The sequence below is a fragment of the Chelonoidis abingdonii genome, chromosome 22 (genome assembly GCF_003597395.2).
Source record: "Chelonoidis abingdonii isolate Lonesome George chromosome 22, CheloAbing_2.0, whole genome shotgun sequence".
NCBI classification, from domain to species: domain Eukaryota; kingdom Metazoa; phylum Chordata; order Testudines; family Testudinidae; genus Chelonoidis; species Chelonoidis abingdonii.
The window spans coordinates 2,831,836-2,856,833 of record NC_133790.1 but is presented as its reverse complement, the minus strand read 5'-3'; the positions used below and the strand labels follow the sequence as shown (position 1 = coordinate 2,856,833).

Sequence of the window (24,998 nt, the reverse complement as noted above, 5' to 3'; positions counted from 1 at the left end):
ATCATGTTCCTTTTGGCTCTGTGTAGAAATGTTCTATTAAATAAACCTGTAAAATTAGCTGAATTTGTATGCCATCCATGATCTGATATTAAAAAGTGTCTTCTTATATCATCTCGCTTGACTGCAGTAGAGTCAGAATATTCTTGATGACACATTCTCATTTCCCTAGATGGAAAGAAAGGAGGTACTTGGCCCAGCACTGTTGAATTGGTTTACCATTTGTGACTCAATGTGACATTTATTCTTAGACTATTGCTGCAGAGAGGCTAATGTTGGCCAGTAATAAGAGTTGACACTGTTTGTGCTACACTTTCCCAATCCTTCAAGGTTCCGATTCAATCTCAGAACATGTTTAAAAACTCTGAAGTGGTTATAAAATTTTATGATCATGCACAGGTTTAGGAAGAAGCTCTTCAGAGCTCCCATCACAAGAACATATTCTTCACTCTGACAAGAATTTATTCCAACAAGCTATTTGAATTTTATCCCCTTGAAGAGTGCGTGTTGTTTAATCTGTGTAGATGGAGTGCAACAAATTCTACTTGAATTTTGCAAGGCTTCTGTGAAGAGCATGGGAATTATCTTTATTAATTATTATTGTTATATTTCTATATCTGTGTATCTAGCTTTAGTGATTGCTTTGTGGGCTAAAAGATAAGTAAAGGGTAAATCCTACAGGAACTCCCAAACAATTTGTAGACAGAATTCAATTGCTTGGTGCTCAAAACGACAATCCCAGGAATGCGCCATTTAAAGTTATCCTCTGGAGAAATGCATAAGCCAGTTTGATCAGTTTCAGGGGCTCTACTCAAAATCCCAGGACATCTTCAAGCAGGAACTCTGAACAAAGGGACTTTGGAATGAATAAAAAGAAAACCTGTGACTTGAGAGATACAGAATGGAACATCAGACTGTCTGAGAGGCAGCAATTGCAGAGGCAACCTGTCTCACCAGCCCAATGCTTGGCAGGCCTGAGTTAAGTGGAACCTTCTTAAACTCGCAAGGAAAGTCTAGACGTAGGTAAGACTATGTGTTTAGGCTTTTCTTATTTTTAACCCAGTACTCTAATTGCTATGGGTCTTTGGATTCATAGTACGTTTGTGTCACTTTAATCAGACTCTGGTCACAAGCTCCAAATACAGTTAGAGCTGTGTCATTTTAACAGTTGGTAAAAATGGGGACTGTAGCCAGAGACCCATTTTAAGCATGGGATGAATTGTGAAATTCTACCCTGAGAAAAAGGTAGTTACTTGTAGGGGTGCACTTGAGAGGGACTGCAAAGGGATCTAAATTGCTGCTTGCCCTGTAACTATGACAGCTTCCAAAAGAAAAATGTGTTCTGAAATGGCAGCAAAACATACCCTTTTGTGTCCGTCAGTTTTAAATCTCCTGAACTACTTGCTTTCTCTTAAATCTGGATAACCTTTTCCACTTGTTAAAGTGGCGATCACAGATCCTTGTTTTTTCCCCACCTGTATGAAAGTTTTTTCCAGAGTCTGGTCCATGTGTTCTCTCCAAGTGGAGACTCACCAACACCAGCCTGTCCAACGTTAGTCGCAATGACAGATGTGTGACTGGGCACTACATCATCTGTGCAGCCTTTACTTTGTAGGTCTGGAAGTACAGGAAACCATAGTGCTCTGTTCCTTCTTGAAAAGGGCTAGACTGAGTCTCAGCCCTGGAGTGCTTTGATTTCCTTGATTCACAAGCTGATGGATGGATCCAGTGCAAATCAGCATACTCGGTGCTTCATTTGTATCCTGGTTCTTCACAGAATGAACTGGAGGAGGTTCAGTATATCAAAACTAAAGCCGTCCTTCGGGGATATTAAACTATCTCTTTCTTTTCCTTCTTCTCCATGCCCTAGTAGGAGTCTTGCCAGTAATCCTCCCATTGAAAGATTTGCATTGATAAACTCTTCTTCAGAACAGAATGGATCTGAGGTCTTTCGGGGTTGGCCTCGCTGTCATGAGACAAAGTCTGAGGTTCATCCTAACAGAACCTATATCTTATGCCTCCTCCCTGGATTTCTTACTGCTTTGGTAGAGCAAAACCTGTTTGTAAGTCCCTGTGGTTATCTGTTGCTCTCACCTAGATTTATCCTTATATACTATCTCTTCTGTGAGAGTGCTCCAGTTGATGTTCCCAAATTTGTTATGAGCTAGTCTGTTCCTGTATCACAGAATGAGCATGAGGACTCTTATCTGCCATGTCTAATGCAGTTTTTAGACCTTGATGAGACAATAATCTCATCTCTTTATGCAGCACTAATGCTGCTTACTCACTAAACAAAAATCGTAGAAATTGCAGTGAATTTGTAAACCAGTCATTCTTATATTTCTTACAATATTCTCAAATATCTTAACCTAAATTCTATTGTTCTAACTACAGATTTAATATGGTTAATTAAATTATAAACACTATGCTGGAAGCAAGGTCACTTAAATTTCCATTGCAACTGGTGGTGTAATGGTCTATAGTAAACAAGATCAAACTCAAGATCCTTCTGTGAAGGGACCACTAGAAATTCCTGAAATAGGTCATTTTTCCCAGCAGATATCGATGATACAGTATCTCCTCTTAAGAGAAAGTCAGTGCAGTAGCCTCTTCATCATAAAAGTTGTTTTCCACTCTCAGTATTTTAAAAAGCTGACGTAAACAGAGAAGTCTTTTTTCCATGGTAACTGATTAGAAATTCATATAACTGATTCAGCTCAGCCCATTGAGAGGCCTGAATGCTGCCCCAAATCCCAGTCTTCTAACAAACACTAGGAAATCACATTTGTTTCAGAAATAGCACAGTATCTCAGTAGTTCTATTCTGTAAAAATGGGATTGCAAGGACTGTAAAATGGGATTACACTCTTACTACTGTCATAACAGGGAATGCACTTGTTATCTATGTTAAACCTGTTGAACCCCTAATGTGTTTTATCTAGTTCTCTCAGTACTTGCACTCAGGACTCTGGCATAAAATTAGAAGTTAATTTTCTTCAGAGCTACAGCCGAGCTACATATGAACTCTGACGTGTCCAATATCAGTATTTCTAGTTAGAGATCTTCATTAGACAGGGTGATCTGATCACTCACAAACTCCATCTCTAGTCTCCTTTGTTTTGTGGCACTTCCTACTTATAGGTGGTGTGTGTATTTCAATGTATACATATAATATTAAAGTGCTACTGCTAAGGCCTACAGCATAAACAGTGTTGCTCATTTGGCTTCCATGCTGCTGGTTCTACTATATTCATATGCACAATTTACAGCCCAGCTAATGGTTTAGGAAGGAATGTGCATATGTTTTTAATCCAGAATTTATTAAATTTTCAAACAAAATTCTTCATACCCCATTTTAAGCACCACAGTCTGAAATCAAATTGGTTACTTCAATCAAAAGTTACAGGGGGATAGCAAATCTCTTCTCGGATTGGAATCCAGAAGTCATCCTTAACTATAGAATTGCAACAAGCACCTCCACAAACCCTGTCCTGAGAAAGGGATGAAGGGAAATAAGGTTTCTACCACAGTGAAGAATCTTTCTTTCCTTAAACAGTGTAAAGGTTTAGAAATAGGTTAATTGACTGATTCCTTTTCTTTCATATTACAGATAAAAGAGTACGAAAAACTGGATTCTGAGGAGGAACGTCTTAGCAGAAGTCGGCAGATTTATGACACATACATAATGAAAGAGCTGCTGTCTTGCTCACATGTATGTATGCTGCAGTTTCACTCTATAATTTTCGTATTTAAATATTTCCTTTGACTTTAAGTTCTTTAAAATATTTAATAATGGAAGGATAGTGAATAGATGAAAGTCTGACAGGGAATTACACAAAACACTGCTCAAGGTGTGACAATAGCAGTATCTATTATGATAGCAGTGTCTACTAACTCAGTTGTTACTCTTTGTATAGCATAGCCTTATTTGAAAGAGTGGATAATCTACAATAATGACATGATTTGAGCCAGAGAGAAATTTATCCTGTTATTTAAGACCTTGAATCTGCAAGTGCTTATGTCCAGGCTTTGCTTTTCACATAATTCTGTTGAAGTGAATGGGAATACTCATGCCTGAAAGTAAGCATGTACTGGGATGTAAGTGTACATTTTTCTTAAAACTTGTGGGACTACAAAGAAGCAGCTGGTGGTTTCATGTGTTCTGTATTCCTGGTGCCTTGCAATTACTTGATGGATAGTCTCCACCATGCATGCCATAGTCTGTGATTATTTGGGGGGGGGAGGGGCTTGGAAGTAGGGATTGGCATAACTTTCAAAGTGTTACTCAACAGGATGTTTAATAGATGCTAAGTTACTTTCATTTTGAAGTTTGTGTATTTTTCATATAAGCAACATTCCTTTTTAGTTGAAAACTTGTATTGTGACCTCAATAATTGAGAACTTCAATATCTCTTTTCCAGCTATTTGTCTAAAATCTTACTTTTATTTTTCCAAAGCCATTCTCAAAGAAAGCTGTAGATCATGTACAAACTCACCTTGCCAAGAAACAAGTGCCACTAAGTCTTTTTCAGGTGAGATGAAAGCATTCAGAATGTCCAGGTTTTATTTAATTATTTGAATGTAAGAAAATTCAGGAAACCTCCTTTATATACATATTATAATTACAGTTGTGACAAGAATTGGATACTGTATTTCAGAAGTCAATGAAAACAAAATGATACAGGGAAAGATTTCTGTATATAATAATCAGAGAATGTTTCTAAGTTCATTGTCTTTTTGAAGATAATAAAAATTGTGGATTAGTCGTCTTTAGCTAGAGGAGTCTTTGAGTACATTTTTGAAAATAGATTACTAACTGTTCTATAACTTTGCTGACTGAAGGGGTCTAATATTAACATTTTATTCCTGCTTTCCTCCAAAATCATGTGGGAAATGTCTTAGAACGAACAATGATCGCAGCTCGCTCTTTTTTGGTGAGATCAGTGGGTTTTATGCCTATGGTTGAGGAGTATGCCAGCAGACTAGCAGTGTTTGAAAGAAATCCTCATCCCTTGGGCATCCTGCTTGTGGCACAAGGAGAGAGTCACCTTGGGCAGTCGGAGTTTGGGCATGCGGTCAATCCATTTCCCCGCCTGTGATCATTAATCTGCAAGGTGCTGAGAGCCCTGGTCCTGGTCCAGGAAAGCATTTAAGGAGGCTGTTGAGTGTAAGCATGTGAGTAGGGAATGGGAAAATATAAGGGCGCTGAAGGTAAGCATGTACTTAAGTGTTTTTCTGGTTTGGGGTCAGAGGGCTCAGCAGCTTGCAGGACTTAGCCCTTAGTTTCTCTCACTGAGGGTTCCTTAGATAACTGTGAAACTTTCATTCAAAATAGAAGAAATTCAATTAAAAATATGTACCCAGTTTCAATTAACCACTTGGTAGTGTTGCTTTTTCACACATTGTCCTAGAAATTCAGGTCATGCTCCATTTGGATCTATGCTTTCATATGCTGGTTCCAAGTGCATTCTAGGTAACCCAGTTAGCAGAGTGTGAGGAATTTCACATATACACTCTAAGTGAAAGTGGGCTGTAGTTGCTTTGCCAACCACTGATAAATTACATTTTTTAAATATAGTGTAGAATGAATCCCTTTTACATCAGATCCCTATGCTTCCTTTCAACATAAATCAGGTCATCAAGTACAGAATTCAACTTCATGTTTCAGAAATATAAAAGCATAGCAATGCACATACTTTTCTGTTTAGTGGATCCTTTGCCTCCAGCTAACTTATATTATATAGCACCATATTTTTGAGGTATATGAGTACACGGCTGGAGTTAGCAATGTTGCAGTTTCACATGAGGGTTTTAGGTGTTGGTGTCAATTTATAGTTCTTTCATTATTCTAAATACAGTGGGAAATTACATTCCGAAAAATGGCTATTTCTCCTCCTCAGAAATTAGAGTACCTTTCTATAAAATGCTATAAATGTTTTAGAATTATAGGATTTTTATGTCCACAAATTTAGCACCAAAGTAAATAATGGATTTTGGTTTATTGGTTTAAAAAGTGCACCTTTTATGTTTTTTATTTATTCAAACAAATTGAAGGAGAAATAAGTATTTCTGTATTATTACAGTTCTAACACAAACTAACCTAAGCAAGAAAATTGAAATTGAAGTTGTTTGATCACATACTTAGACAAATTAAAGATGGAATTTTTGCTTTAATGCTGAATGTCCTGGCTTTTTGTTAATATGAACCTATGCGATGTGGCAGTGACTGCAGGTTTAAATTAATTTGCTGTACTTTTATAGTAATTACATTTACTGTAGCATTTAAAGTACTGTTATATTAAACCTGTTTAACAGTCTTACTGTGTCAGTGGATTGTCTTTGATGTTAGAAGCAGAGAGACTGACAAAGTGGAATCTATATTATGTGATTTGAATCTCATGTAACCACTGCTAATTGAGTTGGGATTTGAAATCATTGCACACTATGTCAAACCAAGTAACGGTGCTCCTCTTTCAAATATACCACTTGTGAATTAAAGCTGCTGGTAGTAAGGTAGAGGAAATAAAGGAGAGGGAAGAGAGAAGCACTAATAGGGAAAGATTATCTTGGTGTTCCTGTGCTGGCTGGTCTTTGAGTTTCACAGCCTTCACCATAATTTCTAAACTTATTTAATTTAAATAAATGAGAAGCAGTGTTTTCAGCCTGATAATTCTGGTGATTAATCCATAAAGTTTCAATGCTCATTTCCTGTTGTTGGCCCATGGGCGAAGACTGCAAAATTCTCTCCAGTCCCTCCCAGGAAAATGCTAAGGCCGCTGATTCAGAAAAGCACTTGAGCAAATGCTTGTCTTTAGTGCAACTACAGAGGTTCTTAAAGTCAAGGCCATGCTGAAGTTCTCTGCTGGATCAGGCCATAAGCCAAGAAAGTCGCCACAAAATATTGCAGTTACTTATGGCCTCTTTTCTGTGGGCACTGAGGATGCTTAACACAGTTGTACTTGCCAGTGCCAGTAAATGCTGGAACCTAAACGTGTAATTTGTTTTCACTAGACAATATTGCATGTTCAGGTTATCATACATGGAAAAGTTAAATACAATTTTGGTTCTTTTTTTAGCCATACATAGAAGAAATTTGTGATAGTCTCCGAGGAAAAATATTTCAGAAATTTATGGAAAGGTACGAATCTACGTACTATATGAACTACTGTGTAATCTCCTGCAGTTGGACTGGTCCCTTGAGTATTATTGCAAAGTAAGGCTAGAATTGTTTAGTTAATTAATAGTGTACTATCAGCAAGCTTTTCCAAAGAACTAGCCTTGATACGGATACCATGTTAAGTATCAGGGTAACCCGGTATTGTATGCAGTGTAGTTGTGACAGAACTTGTAAGGATGGTAAGATGACACAGTTAGTGGACCACTCCACTGCACTGTGTAACGGTAATAATGACTTTTTACAGCTTGATCTTTTAAAAGTCTGAAAGTCTCTAACTCCATTCATTTGGGTCATACTCCTACAAATAAACTACAGTATTATGGGGATGAGCTATACAGCAATTCTTGTATGTAGCCCAAACGGTTTACAACTAACAATAACTGTCCTGTAAGGAAATGTAAGGTGGCAAATCCAGTTAATTTTACAGATCTGAATAGTGCTATTGACCTTAATGAGACTACTGGTGGGAGTAAAGTGCACAGGATTTGACCCCTAATCTACTGCTGACAAATCATATATCAGATTATGTAGCCAAAATAATGTCCTCAAAAGATCAGTTTTTCCTACCCTGAAAATAAACATCTTATAACTGATATAGCAGCAGAAGACAATTATCCTGTAACAACATTCAATAGTATTGACATCTTCTTTATTTCAGGATAAAATAGGTTTACATTATTCCTCAGTGTATATTAAGGTTAATTAAAATTTGAAGTTACATTGCATACTTTCCAGTTTAATTATCTTTGCTTGTGATACATAAAAAAATCTATGAATTTTTTTAAATGGCAATTTTAATCTTCATAAATTACCTTGTGCTGAATTTAATTTTCAAAACTAGAGTACTTGGCATTTTTCACAATACTTTCTGTAATTCTTTTGGATAACCTTTTAACTTAACTTTTTTTTTTTTTGAACAGTGACAAGTTTACTAGATTTTGTCAATGGAAAAATGTAGAACTAAATATTCATGTAAGTAATTACATTTATCTTGTCAAAAGCCGATGTAGAAAAGAAAACGTGTTAGATTTTAAAGACTCCTTCTCCTTAAAAGGCCTTAGTAAGAAGAACAATGAGTATTATTCTGATATGCTGTTCTATTCTTAGATGTACATAACCTCCAAGCACCATTAGTGATTCCTCCCTGGCTACCCTCTCTGCCTGTCATGACTTAATAGCCTTGTGCTTTTGAAATAGGTAGTTACAGGAAACAGATTGTTTGAGCACTACTTTTCAGCAGGAGAAGCCAACCCAAGTACTATTCTGTCTCCCTCTGTTTTTTCCCTTCAAAAGTCAGACCTACTTGCCTCCATTTGGTGTATTCTTCGCCTGATCCCTTAGTTCTAAAGTGTTTTACTCCCACAATTTCTTTGTCTGCAAGGCAACGTTGCTCATGTAAGTTTCTGTCTTGGTTTCATCTCCACTTAAATCCTCAGCCATGCCTTCATCTCCTGTCATCATGGCTGTTGTAAATATCATCTCTCTGACCTCCCTAGATTCTAGTGCTTGCAGACATAGGGGAGCATAAACAATAAGAGAGCTACTTTCTGAAAACAGGTAGAGAAACCATAAATCCAACAAATAAAGAACAAATATCCACTTTCGTACATTCATGTCAAATGAATTTAGAGATTGTAAAGGGGAAAGCTCCTGGGCATTGGAAAATGAAATTTGTGTGTTTTGAATTCACAGCTGACCATGAATGACTTTAGTGTACACCGAATAATTGGGCGAGGGGGATTTGGTGAAGTATATGGTTGCAGAAAAGCGGACACTGGAAAAATGTAAGTCATATACTGTGTTTTAATGATAAATATAAACTCTAAATATATAAGGAAAAAAATCTCTGAATTTTTTACAACATCTCTGCAGAGCGGAATGATCATCTTTGATTGTATAATTAAATTGGGCAATAGAGTTTTGTCCTAGAGTCCAGTCAGTTGAAGAAGAGTTTGAATGTATAGAGTGGCTTAAAGCCTCATTGGAAGTTTGATTCTCCAAAATACTGGACACTCAGGCCACAGTCTTGCAAAACACTTAAGCATATTCTTACTGAAAACACCCATATGGTTCCTCTGAAGTCACAGGAGACTTCTCATATGCTTAAAGTTAAGGGTGTGCTTAAGTACTTTGCTGGCTCAGGGCTAGGAATGCTCAGCACATTTCAGAATTGAGCTGTGGGATAGAGATGTGTGGGCAGTTTAAGAATCCAGTGTCCTAAATCTTTGTAATTAAAACTATTTACACTCTTGAGCCAGGTGGTTTGAAGGAAAAAAACAACAGCAATGGTTTCTTCTAATTGACGGTGCTACATTGTTAGAATTGCAGCTAAAACACATTTGTGGGTTCAGGTTCCCAAATCAGACCCTTTGTTTTCTCCAGCACTGCCACTCACACACAGCTCCTAATTTCTGCATAGAAAACCCCTGGCTGTTAGGCACAGTTCTCCCATCACATGGTCATCTTTGATTTTCTGGACATAGTATGGGTTTTCCACATGGTTCTGTCTACCTGCTCTCCTACCCACTTGAAGCCAGGGATCCTTCTTAGATGATTCCCACCTATCTGAACAGAACATTCCTGATACCTGAGATGCTGTTATTTGTGGTTCCCTTGGGTTCAGTGGGAGTAGTGGGTGCTAAATACCTTTGAGATCCTGACTCTGAGCTATGAACAAGTGAAGGGTCCCTTGAAATGACTGTCATGTTTAATCTTTCTGCAGTGACTTTCACCTCAAGTATTTATTTCAATAATACTATTAATATCTTCATTCCTGTTGCAGTACTTTTGTGCACATGTTGATTTATTCTTTTTTAGTTTGAGATTTTTAAAATGGGCCTGCCATGTAGTCTGTAGACCATGCACAGAAATGTAAATGATATCTATCTCTTTTGGACAAAAGCCGCGCTAAATAGGCTTCCACCTCAGAGATAGAGTTAGCACATTTGCGCATTCGCTTTCTCTGAAGAAGCCTGAATCCCTAAACTAAGGAACTCAGAACCAATAAGGGAAGCAAAAGATGTTCCTCCCCTTTCTCCCGCCCTCTCCAGTTTCCCTGAAGTGCAGAGGCATGAGAATAGAGAAAGGTAATGGGGGTAGAAGCAGAAAAGTCAGCCAAACTTTTCCAAACCTGACGTAAAGCTTTAGGTTAAGTTCATCTTTTGGGTAGAGGTTTGGATTAGTTCTTACTTTATCCAAACCTGTTCACCCATCCCTAATCTAAATCCCATTCACTCTAGATGGCTGCCTCTGCTGCACTTATCTGTCTGCAAGGACTTTGAGAAGCCATCCCACCAAGGTAAATGCCATTGGTGTTCCAATAACCCAGAAACAGACACCTGAGGCTGCTCCCAAAGCAGCTCCTCCAAGAGCAGTGTAAACAGAAGCCAACTTAGTGTTAAAAGCAGCATATCTTAGAAGAGAACGTAGTGGTGCTATATCAGAATGATGAAGTGAGATATTGACATCAACTAGCCCTATATGACCCCAGATCATTTACCACGGTCAGTAGCCCCAAGGGACAATTAAGGGCTAATGTTAAAAAGGCTGTGCTAGAAGTAATTTAAAAACTTCCTAACATAGCACGGAAAGCAAGGACAAGAGCATCTGTGGTAAATACACATTCCTGGCTTAGAAATGTAAAATGTGTGTACTACATACAGATGATCCAGGTCTTCTGTATTCTCTGCAGTACTGATGGTATGTGGTGGTTGCAAAGCAGGGCTGCTTTGAGGCCTTCTGTCTGCACACAGCATGCACACTCTGGATTGTTGTTAAACATTTACATTATGCTGCAACTTGTATGGCACTTCTATAAAGAATATTTTTTAATGACACGCCGCTGGTTTGCCCTGAGAATTCTGGAGGAGCACTGAAGGGCCTGGGAGGTGGAGGGGCAGGGCAGTGACATTGTGCTTAATGAAACTCATTTCTGGTAAGAGATACAACATATGATCTCCTAGCACAGATGCTGACAGACATATGGAAGAAAAGGTGCAGGATCCCGTTCATGCCCTTCATCCGGTTGAACACTGCTGGATGCGCTAGCCAGACCCCTTTGAACTTAGAGAACTAGGGTCACCATTCTGCCTTGGTCATCTGGGGTGTGGGGGATTTGGAATGAAGGGTCTCCCTGCTTCTTCCCCCACTCTCTCTCAGCACACCTGAGCTGGATAAGCCAGAATCTAGTCTCCCACTTTTCAGAGATACCAGGTTTGCACAAACCTTGGGTATACAGGAGCTCCAGGCATATCAGGAGGTGTAACTGCCTTTTAGTTTATTACAAGAGCTGCCTAAGTATGTTGGGAATTGCTGAGTCGGCTGTGTGAGCATTTCTACAGACAAACATCCTGTGGTGCCACTGACAGTTTTTAGCAGATTTCTGTCAGATTCGTAGACTTGTTGGGATCCATGTCATTGTGCTCTTGTTATTCATTAAAACATTAAACACTCACGTTCCATGTCTGAAAATGCCATACAGTCATGATATACGGTAAGGGAAGATACACACAAAAGCCTTCTCTTGTATCTCTGACCATTTGTTGTGTAGTAGAAAACAAACCATTTTCATTTTTTAAGAAATGTCTGAACCTAGCAGACCTCTTCTGGGTAGAGGTGAAAGCACCGATTCATATGGAATCAAAATAGGCTCCATGTAAACATTCCTGTTAACTCATACTCCAAATATACTGCTGATATTTATCTAATCTGTGTTTTTATGATTCCTTGATCACGCTGGTGTCTGGATGCTGGCTACCTTAGACTTTTTTTTTAGATATCCTAGGAAAAGCTCTCTATTGGGAGATTGAAAATAATGTGTCAATGCTCGGAAGATGTTGGAGTAGATCTCTAGGGGTTTGTTTACACTGCACTCTGAGGTGCAATTGCAGCTCATGCAGACATGCTTGCTCTAGCTTTAGCCATGCCAACACTGTAGATGTGGTGGCACAGACTTCTGTGCAGGCCATACAAACATGAACCTACTCGCAATGTTAGTCTGCTCTGAAGCCCGCACCCCTCCTCATCGATGCTGCTATTTGTTTTCATGCTAGCCTGGGTAGAGTTAGCCCGGGTATGTTTCTCCAAACTGCAATCTCACCTTGGATTTCAGTATAGACATACCGTCTGTCTAGATGCTATTTTGAGACTTCTGATATAGATGTAAGTCTTTAAAGTCTCTGCTCAGTATACTGTAAATATATCTACCTATATAGATGGCATGAATTGTTGGTGAAAAATATTGAGGGTGGGGGACCTTTTCCAATATGCTTTTCTGAATTATTAATATTTTCAGGTATGCAATGAAATGTTTAGATAAGAAGAGGATCAAGATGAAGCAAGGAGAAACATTAGCCTTAAATGAAAGAATTATGCTGTCACTAGTCAGTACTGGAGTAAGTATCCTGGATTTTTTTTTCCATCTTTTATAATTCTTTTTTGCAAGTAGTATCAAAAATACTGTGTAGAATACATATTCCAATAATTCATTCATGTATGGTGTAGGGGAAGTCAAAGCAGACCAGAGGATAATGGTGTTAAGTGCCCAAAGATCAAAACCAAAACCAAAACCCGAAACCAAACAAAAATTAAATGATGATGATACCACCTAGTTCTTACATAGTGCTTTTCATCAATAATTCTCAAAGTGCCTAACAATCTTTAATGTACTGATCCTCTCAAAACATTAAATTAGCTTCTCCAGTTTTTCTGTTGTTGCTTACTTCTGTTGTTTTGGTCCTTTGGCCCTGGAAGTAGAATTAACTGCCAAGTTTACATAGGAAAGTTGTCTATGTGATATTTAGATCAGTTTTAAATCAAAAACTTCACAAACGTTGTATATAAAAGGAAACATTTCTGGTATTTATTCTACAATTCTGGAGTCTCACAGCTCCTTCCATATAAGGAAACTTGAGTTATGTAGAAGAGATGTTCAAATGGAATCCACAGAATGAATGTTGCCCCAAGTGATTATAAAACAGTCTTCGAAATGGTAGAACCTCCAGAGTACAATAACTTCATTATATAAACCCTAAAATCAGCTCTTGTCACCATGGTTACAGGGGATGTTGGTAGAAATGTTAATTTTGCTCATGATGATTACTTTGTTCAAATGAGATTCACAGTTTGCAGCTCAGTATAAGCACATCCTCATGGCCCAGCCCAGTTAAAAAATGGAAGGGATTGCCCATAATTTTGTTATAGACTTATTGGATAATGTGTGTCTGTGCTGTCAAAATTATTACTGCTGCTGCTTGGTAGGTATTAAAGAACTCCAAAACAAATACAGTAAAAGCTGTATTATCCGGCACTTTATCAACTGGAAAGCTCTATTGACTAGCATTTCTGATATCTCCCTATACAAATCTTTAATCTAGTAACTGGGACTAGTATACTGCCCAGGAGGTTATGCAATTGCACATTCTGCACTCTACTTCTATGCAAAAGAGGCAGAAGACAAGTGAGCAAGTTGATATCAGGGATTTATTCAAAAAAGCAGCTTCCAGGGTGTGTCATAGGGTCATTACAGATTCAGCCCAATCTCCTACACCTTCTACATCTACAGTGATAATTAATGTTGATAATGGTGACCCTGAGGCACTGCAAGATCCTGAAGTGCCTTCTGAATCAGCAAAGATTCAATTATGTTCAGTACAGTTTTAGTGTTAAGTGTATTTTTAGTGCACTGCCCATAGTGATATGTAGTGTCATAAGATAACCTACTGTATAGAAAACTTTACCTGTATATACCTAAGTGCTTCAGAAAACTAACCCCTCTGCCGTGCAGTACGACTACTGGATTGGTGAATACTCGTACACTATTCTGTACTTTATTCATTTTATTGTTTTCTAATTCTTTGAAAATTGGGATTCCATTGGTAAGTAGAACTCTTAGTTAACTGGAATTTTTGATTAACTGTCATCCCCCCCCCCCCCCCCATTCACCCACTATGCTGGATAACAAAGTTTTTACTGGAAAAATTTGCTGTGTTCTCAAAGAGAAGATATTCTGTATCTCAGTGAGATTACATACAATTGATTTTTGTCTCTGCATTCTCAGCAATGTTTGAGAGCATTCATTTCGTGCTGAACCTTGTTATTATGACATGCTTAATGGTAATTTTTCTTTTAAATGCACACTGACTGTCTTCACCAATGGTCTGTGACTGTGCATGTGGACCATGTGGCACCTGGGCTGTCAGCCATGGAATCCACTCATGTAACAGAACATCAGCTCTTCTAATTGTTTCTCTCTCTTGTCTCTGCAGCCTGTGGTGGTGATTTGGTGGGGTGGAGGGTATATTTCTCTAAGTGACAATCCCTTTCTCTCCACATGCCTTCATTCCACATGTCCTATATATTTATTCTTGCTCCTGTTTTAATTCCTTACCCTGAGTCTTCAGAGAACCCAAAGAACTGTCCCCACAAAAAGGGCTGCTCACATCAAGGAAATTTACAAGATGCAAAATGGGTCTCTGGTTTCAGAAGTACAGCTTGGTCCCAGGCACCTGATTTTGAGGTTGTTTGGCTCAGAGAGTGAGCCATCAAATCGCCCTATAAGCAGTGATAGATACTGCTGAGAGGCACGGATAGGAGTGCCAGTCTACCCCAGGCAGACTTGTTCTCCCTGTTCCACTAGAGTGACAGATTTTCCCCCTGAAGAACACAAGGGGCATTAGCCTCTATAAGGCCTCTTCCCCTGCAGCCCATGTCATGCCTGCACATGCTTTTCAGCCGCACAAGGTGTGTCTGCATTGCAATTAAAAACTCATGGCTGGCCTGGACCAGCTGACTCGGGCTTGTGGGACTCGGGTTGTGAGGCTGTGTAATGTGGTGTAGACGTTTGGGCTTGGGCTGGAGCCTGGGTTCTAGTACCCTGCAAAGTGGGAGGATCCCAGAGCTTGGGCTGCAGCCCGAGCCTGAACATCTACACTACGATTAAACAAAACTTAAACCTTAGCCCTGGGAGCCTGAGTCAGCTGGCATGGGCCAACCATGGCTTTTAAATTGCAATGTAGACATACTCACAGTTCCACTGGCATGGCTCAGAATATTCCACCAGATGTCTTAAAGGCTGGGGGTGTGATTCCCAGCTTGAGCAGACATACTTGCCCTAGCTCTCATTGTACCAAAATAGCAGTGTAGCTGCAGTAGCAAGCAGCAGCCCAGGGTAACCACCTCATGGTTTCCAGGCAGGGTGGTACTCGGGAATAAATGCAAAAAAGAGAAAATCGATATGGTTCAAGGGAGGGGCGGGGTTAAAAAGCAAAAGCAGCTTCTTGTCATCTTTCTCTCTGCTGTCTTCTTCTGTAGAAGTGCAAGAGCTCCTGACCATATGGCCTTGAAAAATCTGACCCAGTTGATGGGGGAGATGTCCTTTTCTGAATATTTTGGTTTAGTAGCTAAAAACACAATTTCTTCCTAGGATTTGAGTCAGAAACCTAATGCCTGGACTAAAGGGCTGGGTTTCCTTCTGAACCTAGCTCAGGGAGATGTTCTCAGGACAGAGTGGAACTCCCAGCATTGGATCAGAGGTGCATAGATGAGCCATGTGTTTTTACATGTTCGAGAAGACCAACTATATCTTGTCCGAAATAGATGCAACTGTTGCAGCAGAGGCCAGGCTGTCAGCCAGCAAAGAACACTTGGCTAGGAAGATTTGATATTTCATTTTTAATATCTCCATACAGATTTTTGGCACTCTTCACTGTTCCTCTCTGTACCCTTCATTTAGTGTATGTTTTAATCACATAAGCAGCAAAAATGACCAGGCAAATAATGTGCTGTAACTGCTGCTTTATTGTGTCACTGTTACCTTGTGTCCTCCCCCCCAGATGTATTCGCCTATTTCTCATCTGATAATTAAATGGTGAGCTCTTTGGGGCAGGGATCATCTTTTTGTTATGTGTCTGTGTAGTACTTAGCATGGTTGATCCCTGATCCCTGACTGGATCCTTATATGCTAATGAAATACAAATACTGGTGTTATAAAAGTTACCATTCAGAGTAGCCTGTTACAGAGACACCTTTTATTGCTTTAAAAGATATTTTCAGTACAGGATTTTATATGTCTTAGTCGTCCCAAAGATGTTTTCTGAAGCCTTTTACATTTACCCCCTAAATATACAAGAGAGTAGTTAGAGCACACCTTGAAGTTTTATCTCAAATTTTGTACAGCACTGCATATTCCTATGAACAGTCCTTGCCACCATGTTTGTATGGGACACAGGAGAAGGTTAATCTGATTCAATTAATACATTCCATGATACAGTGGTCCTTTGACTTGAGTGAGGTTTGTGTTAATATGTTAAAACCTACATTTTTACAAGCCTGATACATGTAAGAATTGTACTGAATATTGGTCATTCACTCTTAGACCTTGTCTACACTGCCACTTCACAGCGCTACAGCTTTCTCTCTGGGGGTGTGAAAAAACACCCCCTTGAGCTCTGCACGTTTCAGCGCTGTAAAGTGGCAGTGTAGACAGTGCACTAACACTGGGAGCAGGGCTCCCCGCATGGAGGTGGTTTTTTTAGCACTAGTGCTGCGATTACACAGCCACGTTAAAGTGCTGCTGCGGCAGTGCTTTAACGTTGCTAGCGAAGACTAGCTCTTAAACAAAATTGTGTGGCTTTGACTTCATTTTTCCACATTGTTTAATCTCAGTGTGAACAGCTGAGTGGGCAGAACAATGAGGCAGATCAGAATTTCATTGCCCTCTGGTGATCATGTGATATCTTTTCAGCTCTCCCATCTGCTTTGCCTTACAAGTCACTGTTTTTCTCATCTGTCAGAAATTTTCAGGCAAAGTAAAATCTCAGATAAAAAGAATAAATGTTGAAGTTTTGCAGGAAGGTGTCATCTTGGAATTTAGTTTCTTCTTGGTGCCAATTGCCTCCGTAAGTTGGGTCCTCTCAAAGCAAAAAGGTTTGCACCTCACTAGTGCATTTTATCTAAGGAAGTCAGACTCCTTCTCATGCCTCCGTTTTGAGAGAGGGAGGCTGGAAGTTCATCTTAGAATCTCTTTAACTGTAAATCCAAAACCTTTATTAAGTGGATTCCTGGTCTAGAAAGAGAAAACACAGGACTGTGCATCAGTCACTTTAACTCCTTTTATTACTTGCATTGCCACTCACTATCTGCATGACCTGAGGAAGTCAATTCTTAATACATCTTGGTGCCTTGTTTTTTCTCATCTGTAAAATAGGTATAATACTGTACCTCAAAGAGGTTTTCTGAATCTGAAGGTTTAAAAAGTGCTCTGAGATCTTTAACAGGTGCTATGAAAGCGAAAAGTATTATAAGTCAGAAAACCATGCCCAGTATTTGAGTTGAAGAAGGGCTTGTACAAAAAACCTGTTAAAATTTTTTTGTTTCACAATAGTAGATTTTCTACCAAAAAAATAGCAAATTGTCATCCAGACAGAATAGGTACTAGGTCAGTGGTCCCTCAGGTCTGTGTTAAAACACCATTACCTCCCTTAACTTTCCTTTTCTAATAAGAACAAACTACATTCAATTGTAGCTTATCTTATTACATTTTCAAATATATTGATTTTAATTACAACACAGAATACGAAGTGTACAGTTCTCACTTTATATTTATTTTGATTACAAGTATTCACACTGTAAAAAACCCCAAAAGAAATAGTATTTTTCAGTTCACCTAATACAAATAATGTAGTGCAATCTCTTTATCATGAAAGTTGAACTTACAAATGTAGAATTATGTTAAAAAACTACATTCAAAATTAAACAATGTGAAATTTTAGAGCCTGCAAGTCCATTCAGTCCTACTTCTTGTTCAGCCAATCACTCAGACAAACAAGTTTGTTTATATTTTCAGGAGAAAATGCTGCCTGCTTCTTGTTTAGAATGTCACCTGAAAGTGAGAACAGATGTTCTCACAGCAGTGTTGTAGCCGGCATCGCAAGATATTTACATGCCAGATACTCTAAAGATTCATATGTCCCTTCATTCATCAGCCACCAGGCCACCATTCCAGGGCACATGCATCCAGGCTGATGATGGGTTGCTGGCAATACACAAATCCAAAGCAGAGCGGACCGATGCATGTTCATTTTCATAATCAAAGTCAGATGCCACCAGCCAGAGATTGATTTTCTTTTTTGGTGGTTCAGGTTCTGTAGTTCTGCATCAGAGTGTTTGCTCTTAAGACTTCTGAAAGCATGCTCACACCCCGTCCCGATCAGATTTTGGAAGGCACTTCAGATTCCTAACCTTGGGTCAAGTTGGCTGTAGTTATCTTGTAGAAAATCTCACATTGGTGAGGTACCGCTTCTTCTGTGTGATTTGTCGACAAATTGCACCTCCCTGACCAGCCGTGAACAGAGTGGGTCCTGGGGTCCAATCCCCACGATCCCGTTCCAAAAGCACGAAGGTCGTGCCCTATAACACATGAAATAAATTTAATTAATTCATTTTTTTTAAATGAGCATCATCAGCATGGAGCATGTCCTCTAGGAATGGTGGCTGCAGCATGAAGGGCATACAAATGTTTAGCATATCTGGCACGTAAATACCTTGTAATGCAGCTACAAAAGTGCCATGCAAATGCCTGTTCTCACTTTCTGGTTACATTGTAAATAAGAAGAGGGAAGCATTATCTCCTGTAAATGTAAGCAAACTTGTTTGTCTTTAGTGATTGGCGAACAAAGAAGTAGGACTGAGGTGGACTTGTAGGCTCTGAAGTTTTACATTGGTTTGTTTTTGAGTTATGTAACAAAAAAATTCTGCATTGTAAGTTTGCACTTTCACAACAAGAGATTGCCCTACAGTGCTTGTATGAGGTGATTGAAAAAACTACGATTTCTTTTGTTTACAGTGCAAATTATTTGTAATAAAAAATAATATGCCCTTTGATTTCAATTACAACACAGAAGACTACGCATATATATGAAAATGTAGAAAAAAACATCCAAAGTATTTCTTTAAACCACCCTTTCATTAACTAGGAGGACAATGCAGCAGAAGCCCCAGCAGCAGAGTGGGGGCTATCCAGTTTATTGCACTGAGTGTAGCATGTATGATTACCTGCCTTGTGGGTGGGTGGCAGTATGTGTGCAGTCGGTGCCAGGAGCTCCTGGCCTCAGAGACCACGTACGGACTTTGGAGGCCAGGGTGGTGGAACTGGAGGAGCTAAGAGAGGCAGAGAGGTATGTTGATGAGGCTTTCGGGACACTGGAATTGTCCCACCTCCGCTCAGACAGCCTCTGTGCTGTTGAGGAGGAAGAAAAGGGCCCAGGGAAACAGAGCAGTCAATGGGAGCAGAGGGAAACCTTCCCATAGTTGGGACCCTCCTCCATTCCAGATGGTGCTGGGTTGCCTCTCGCACTGAGGTTACCTCTCTAGGGAAGGGAACTCCAGTTGCTAGGAAAAAGGCAGGGGTGTTAGTAATGGGAGATTCGATCTTAGAAGCATAGATAGCTGGGTTTGGATGACCGGGAGAACCCTTCGTATGGTGACTTGCCAGCCTGGTGCGAAGGTTGCGGATCTCTCGAGCCATCTAGACAGACTTACGTGTAGTGCTGGGGAGGAGCCGGTGGTCGTGGTACATGTACGGTAACCAATGACAATAGGACAGGGGTAGGAGAGATGTCCTGGAAGCCAAATTTAGCGCTGCTAGGGAAGAGACTGAAATCCAGGACCCTCTATGGTGGCATTCTCAAAACGCTTCCAGTTCCACGCGCAGGGCCAGGTAGGCAGGCAGAGCTTCAGAGCCTCAATGCGTGGATGAGACAATGGGAGTAGAGGGGAGGGTTTACGTTCATTAGGAACTGGGGAAACTTTTGGGAATGGGGGGAGCCTATACAGCAGAGATGGGCTCCACCTAAACCGGAGTGAACCAGACTGCTGGCACTAAGCATTAAAAAAGGTTGTAGAGCAGTGTTTAAACTAAGAGATGGGGGAAAGCCGACTGCTGCAGAGGAGCATGTGGATCGGACACAGACTTCTCCTAGGGAGAGTCTGATGATAGAGAATCTCCAGGTTATAGTCAGGAGCAGAGGATGGAAGGGATAATGTAAGGGCCGATCAGATGATAAAACAGTCACATAAAAAAGAATCTGGCACCAATTCAGAAAAGGGCAGACAAAATAAACAGGGACAAGTTTTTTAAAGTACTTGTACACAAATGCTAGAAGTCTAAATAATAAGCTGGGTGAACTAGAGTGCCTGGTGATAAAGGAGGATATTGATATAATAGGCATCACAGAAACCCTGGTGGACTGAGAGCAATCAATGGACACAATCATTCCAGGGTACAAAATATATCGGAAAGGACAGAACAGGTCTGCAGGGGGAGGAGTGGCACTATATGTGAAAGAAAATGTAGATTCAAATGAAGTAAAAATCTTAAGTGAATCCACATGTTCCATAGAATCGCTATGGATAGAAATGTCATGCTCTAATAAAAAATATAACATTAGGATCTATTATCGACCACCTGACCAGGACAGTAACAGTGATGATGAAATGCTAAGGGAAATTAGAGAGGCTATCAAAAATTAAGAACCCAATAATAGTGGGGATTTCAATTATCCCCATATTGACTGGGAACATTTCACTTCAGGACGAAATGCAGAGATAAAATTTCTCGATACTTTAAATGACTGCTTCATGGAGCAGCTGGTACGGGAACCCACAATTGGAGGAGAGGCACTCTAGATTTAATCCTGAGTGGAGTGCAGGAACAGCTGGTCTAAGAGGTAACTATAGCAGGACCGCTTGGAAATAGTGACCATAATACAATAGCATTCAACATCCCTGTGTGGGGAAGAACATCTCAACAGCCCAACACTGTGGCATTTAATTTTGGTCAAAAGGGGAAACTATGCAAAAATGAGGGGTTTAGTTAAACAGGAAAGTTAAAAAGTACAGTGACTAAAGTGAAATCCCTGCAAGTCTGCATGGGCCTTTTTAAAGACACCATAATAGAGGCCCAACTTCAATGTATACCCCCAAATTAAGAAACACAGTAAAAGAACTAAAAAAGAGCCACCGATGGCTTAACAACCATGTAAAAGAAGCAGTGAGAGATAAAAAGACTTCCTTTAAAAATGTGGAGTCAAATCCTAGTGAGGCAAATAGAAAGGACCAACAACACTGCCAGCTTAAGTGCAAGAGTGTAATAAGAAAAAGCCAAAGAGGAGTTTGAAGAACGGCTAGCCAAAAACTTCCCAAAGGTAACAAAAATGTTTTTTAAGTACATCAGAAGCAGGAAGCCTGCTAAACAACCAAAACCCTGGAGTGGGGCCCCTCGACGATCGAAACATACAAACAGGAGCGCTTAAAGACGATAAAGTCATTGCGGAGAAAACTAAATGGATTCTTTGCTTCAGTCTTCACGGTCTGAGGATGTTAGGGAGATTCCCAAACCTGAGCCGGCTTTTGTAGTGACAAATCTGAGGAACTGTCACAGATTGAAGTGTCACTAGAGGAGGTTTTGGAATTAATTGATAAACTCAACATTAACAAGTCACCGGGACCAGATGGCATTTCACCCAAGAGTTCTGAAAGAACTCAAATGTGAAGTTGCGGAACTATTAACTAAGGTTTGTAACCTGTCCTTTAAATCGGCTTCGGTACCCATGACTGGAAGTTAGCTAATGTAACACCAATATTTAAAAAGGGCTCTAGAGGTGATCCCGGCAATTACAGACCGGTAAGTCTAACGTCAGTTACTGGGCAAATTAGTCGAAACAATAGTTAAGAATAAAAATTGTCAGACACATAGAAAAAACATAAACTGTTGAGCAATAGTCAACATGGTTTCTGTAAAGGGAAATCGTGTCTTACTAATCTATTAGAGTTCTTTGAAGGGGTCAACAAACATGTGGACAAGGGGGATCCAGTGGACATAGTGTACTTAGATTTCCAGAAAGCCTTTGACAAGGTCCCTCACCAAAGGCTCTTACGTAAATTAAGCTGTCATGGGATAAAAGGAAGGTCCTTTCATGGATTGAGAACTGGTTAAAAGACAGGGAACAAAGGGAGGAATTAATGGTAAATTCTCAGAATGGAGAGGGGTAACTAGTGGTGTTCCCCAAGGGTCAGTCTCTAGGACCAATTCTATTCAATTTATTCATAAATGATCTGGAGAAAGGGGTAAAACAGTGAGGTGGCAAAGTTTGCAGATGATACTAAACTGCTTCAAGATAGTTAAGACCAAAGCAGATTGTGAAGAACTTCAAAAGATCTCACAAAACTAAGTGATTGGGCAACAAAATGGCAAATGAAATTTTATGTGGATAAATGTAAAATTAATGCACACTGGAAAAAATAACCCCAACTATACATACAATATGATGGGGGCTAATTTAGCTACAACGAGTCAGGAAAAAAGAATCTTGGATCATCGTGGATAGTTCTCTGAAGATGTCCATGCAGCGTGCAGCAGAGTGGTCAAAAAAGCAAACAGGATGTTAGGAAATCATTAAAAAGGGGATAGAGAATAAGACTGAGAAATATATTATTGCCCTTATATAAATCCATGGTACGCCCACATCTCGAATACTGTGTACAGATGTGGTCTCCTCATCCTCAAAAAAGATATTCTGCACTAGAAAAGTTTCAGAAAAGGGGCAACTAAAATGATTAGGGGTTTGGAGAGCATGGTCCCATACGAGGAAAAGATTAAAGAGCTAGGCCTCTTCAGCTTGGAAAAGAGGAGACTAAGGGGGGAATGTTGATAGAGGTATATAAAAATTCATGAGTGATTGGAGAAAGTGGATAGGAAAAGTTATTTACTTATTCCTATTATACAAGACTAGGGTCACCAATGAAATTAATAGGCAGCAGGTTAAACAATAAAAAGGAAAGCTCTTCTTCACTTCAGTTCACAGTCAACTTGTGGAACTCCTTACCTGAGGAGTTGTTGAAGCTAGGACTATAACTCAATGTTTAAAAGGAACTGGATAAAATTCATGTGCTAAGTCCATAAATGGCTATTAGCCAGGATGGGTAAGGAATGTGTGTCCCATAGAGCCTCTGTTCATCAGAGGATGGAGATGGATGGCAGGAGAGAGATCACTTGATCATTGCCTGTTAGCTTCACTTCCTCTGGGGCACCTGGCATTGGCCACTGTCGGTAGACAGATACTGGGCTAGATGGACCTTTGGTCTGACCCGGTACGGCCGTTCTTATGTTCTTAATACTTTTCAATTGGTATTCTGTTGTTTAACAGTTCAATTAAAACTGTGATTAATCGCAGATTAATCGACCTAGTTCCTAGTTGTTGTAAGACAACTGAGGAGCTGAGGGAAGTTTTACATGATCACCAGAGGGCACCAAAATTCTAAATTGCCTGCTCTTTATGACTGTCAGAGCAGCCTAGTTGACTGGATTGAATTTCATCAATGTATAGAAACTTAATTTGCATGTAAGGATAAAATTACCTGTTCTAATTATCAGAATTTTCCATACAAATTCATTCCTGTAATCTGTCTCCCACCCTTCTTTTCCATTCCCAAAGGGACCCTACTGGTTACTTCCTAGGCTCTTGCATAGTTTACGAGCTTTAACATATTTTTTGTAATTATAAGGCTAATGGGAACATAGGTCACACTTCCTCCTTCTGTAGAAATGTTGGAACGTGATCTGTGAGAGTGCTTCTTGGGGTTGCAAATCTTCAGAAGAGAATTGTGTCAGTAGTTGCAGTATTTGATTTCCTATATTCATTTTGTATATTTGTTTTGAAAACAGGAAAATATTAGCTTTTGCCAAACTGCATATAGAGTACATCAAAGTGTATAGATAGAAAACAGAAATCATTTTAGAAGATATCTTAATGTAACAAGGGCACTGCATATCATGTGAGGTAAACTCTGGATTGATTTCCTTTACAGGACTGCCCTTTTATAGTGTGTATGACCTATGCCTTCCACACCCCTGACAAACTCTGCTTCATCCTGGACCTGATGAATGGTAAGCAAAGTTGATGCAAGGAACCGTTCTGGTAACGGTGAAGGATATGACAGGGCTCATGGAGAGCTTGATAGAAGAGGAGAGGAAGGAAGGTGAAGAACCAGAGAAAACCCTGAGATTGTGAGCCTGTGAGAAATGGGAGGGCAGTGGAGAAATAGAAGGGAAGAAATGGAAAAGGTTTAGAAACAGATTGACAATGTCTAATTTAGATAAATTTCGGATGTTCAGGAGAGAGATCTGAGAGGCAGCCATAGATAGAAGAAGAGAGAAGAGGGGGAGGTAGGTTGGGAAATTCTAGAAATAAAAGTGGCAGTTGATAAGGTCTCCTTGAGATAGCATGCAGAAAGATTGGATGTAGAACTCAAGGATGACAACAGAGAACATGGGGAGGCACCCAAGAAAATAATGAAGGAACCGTCAGCAAAGCAGGAGAATGAGGAAAGCAGAGTCATGGAAGCTTTAGAATAAAGGTGAAGCTGAGACACAAAGTGATCCACAGTGTCCAAGGCAGAAGATCTTGCAAGTTAGTGGTACCTGACGTTTCTTAGCAGTTTAGGGGATTGCTTTTTGATCCTGATCCTGCAGTGAGATGCCTTCAGTTGCTAGGGTGCACCGTGACACATTGCTCTGTAATTTAAGGATCAGATCATGTAAACAATGAAGAATGTCTGTAACTGTATGCATATGAGTAATCTCATTGAAGTCAAAATGGTAGTTGATTATTCAGATTGCCCTAAAAATTATTTTGGGACAGTTCTCTGGCCTATGTTACACAGGAGGTCAGACTAGATGATCACAGTTTGCCCTTCTGGCCTTGCAGTCTATGATTCTGTGAAAGTAGTTATGGCTCATTATTTTAAATCTGCAGTTTGATCATGAACAG

At 39.7% G+C, this 24,998-nt stretch overlaps 1 protein-coding gene across 3 annotated transcripts in view; it reads left to right on the top strand.

The window, feature by feature from the left end:
- Positions 1–24,998, top strand: part of GRK3 (G protein-coupled receptor kinase 3) — a 117,176-nt gene that overhangs the window by 64,294 nt on the left and 27,884 nt on the right. The window contains exons 4-10 of one of the 3 annotated variants that reach the window (XM_032769842.2): positions 3,607–3,708; positions 4,454–4,528; positions 7,073–7,134; positions 8,094–8,145; positions 8,866–8,957; positions 12,467–12,566; positions 24,037–24,115. In XM_032769842.2, the coding sequence (XP_032625733.1) occupies positions 3,607–3,708; positions 4,454–4,528; positions 7,073–7,134; positions 8,094–8,145; positions 8,866–8,957; positions 12,467–12,566; positions 24,037–24,115 (562 nt within the window). Of the gene's footprint in view, positions 1–3,606; positions 3,709–4,453; positions 4,529–4,898; positions 5,164–7,072; positions 7,135–8,093; positions 8,146–8,865; positions 8,958–12,466; positions 12,567–24,036; positions 24,116–24,998 lie in introns of those variants that run through there. The other 2 variants (XM_075060092.1, XM_075060091.1) reach the window with 2 other exon arrangements.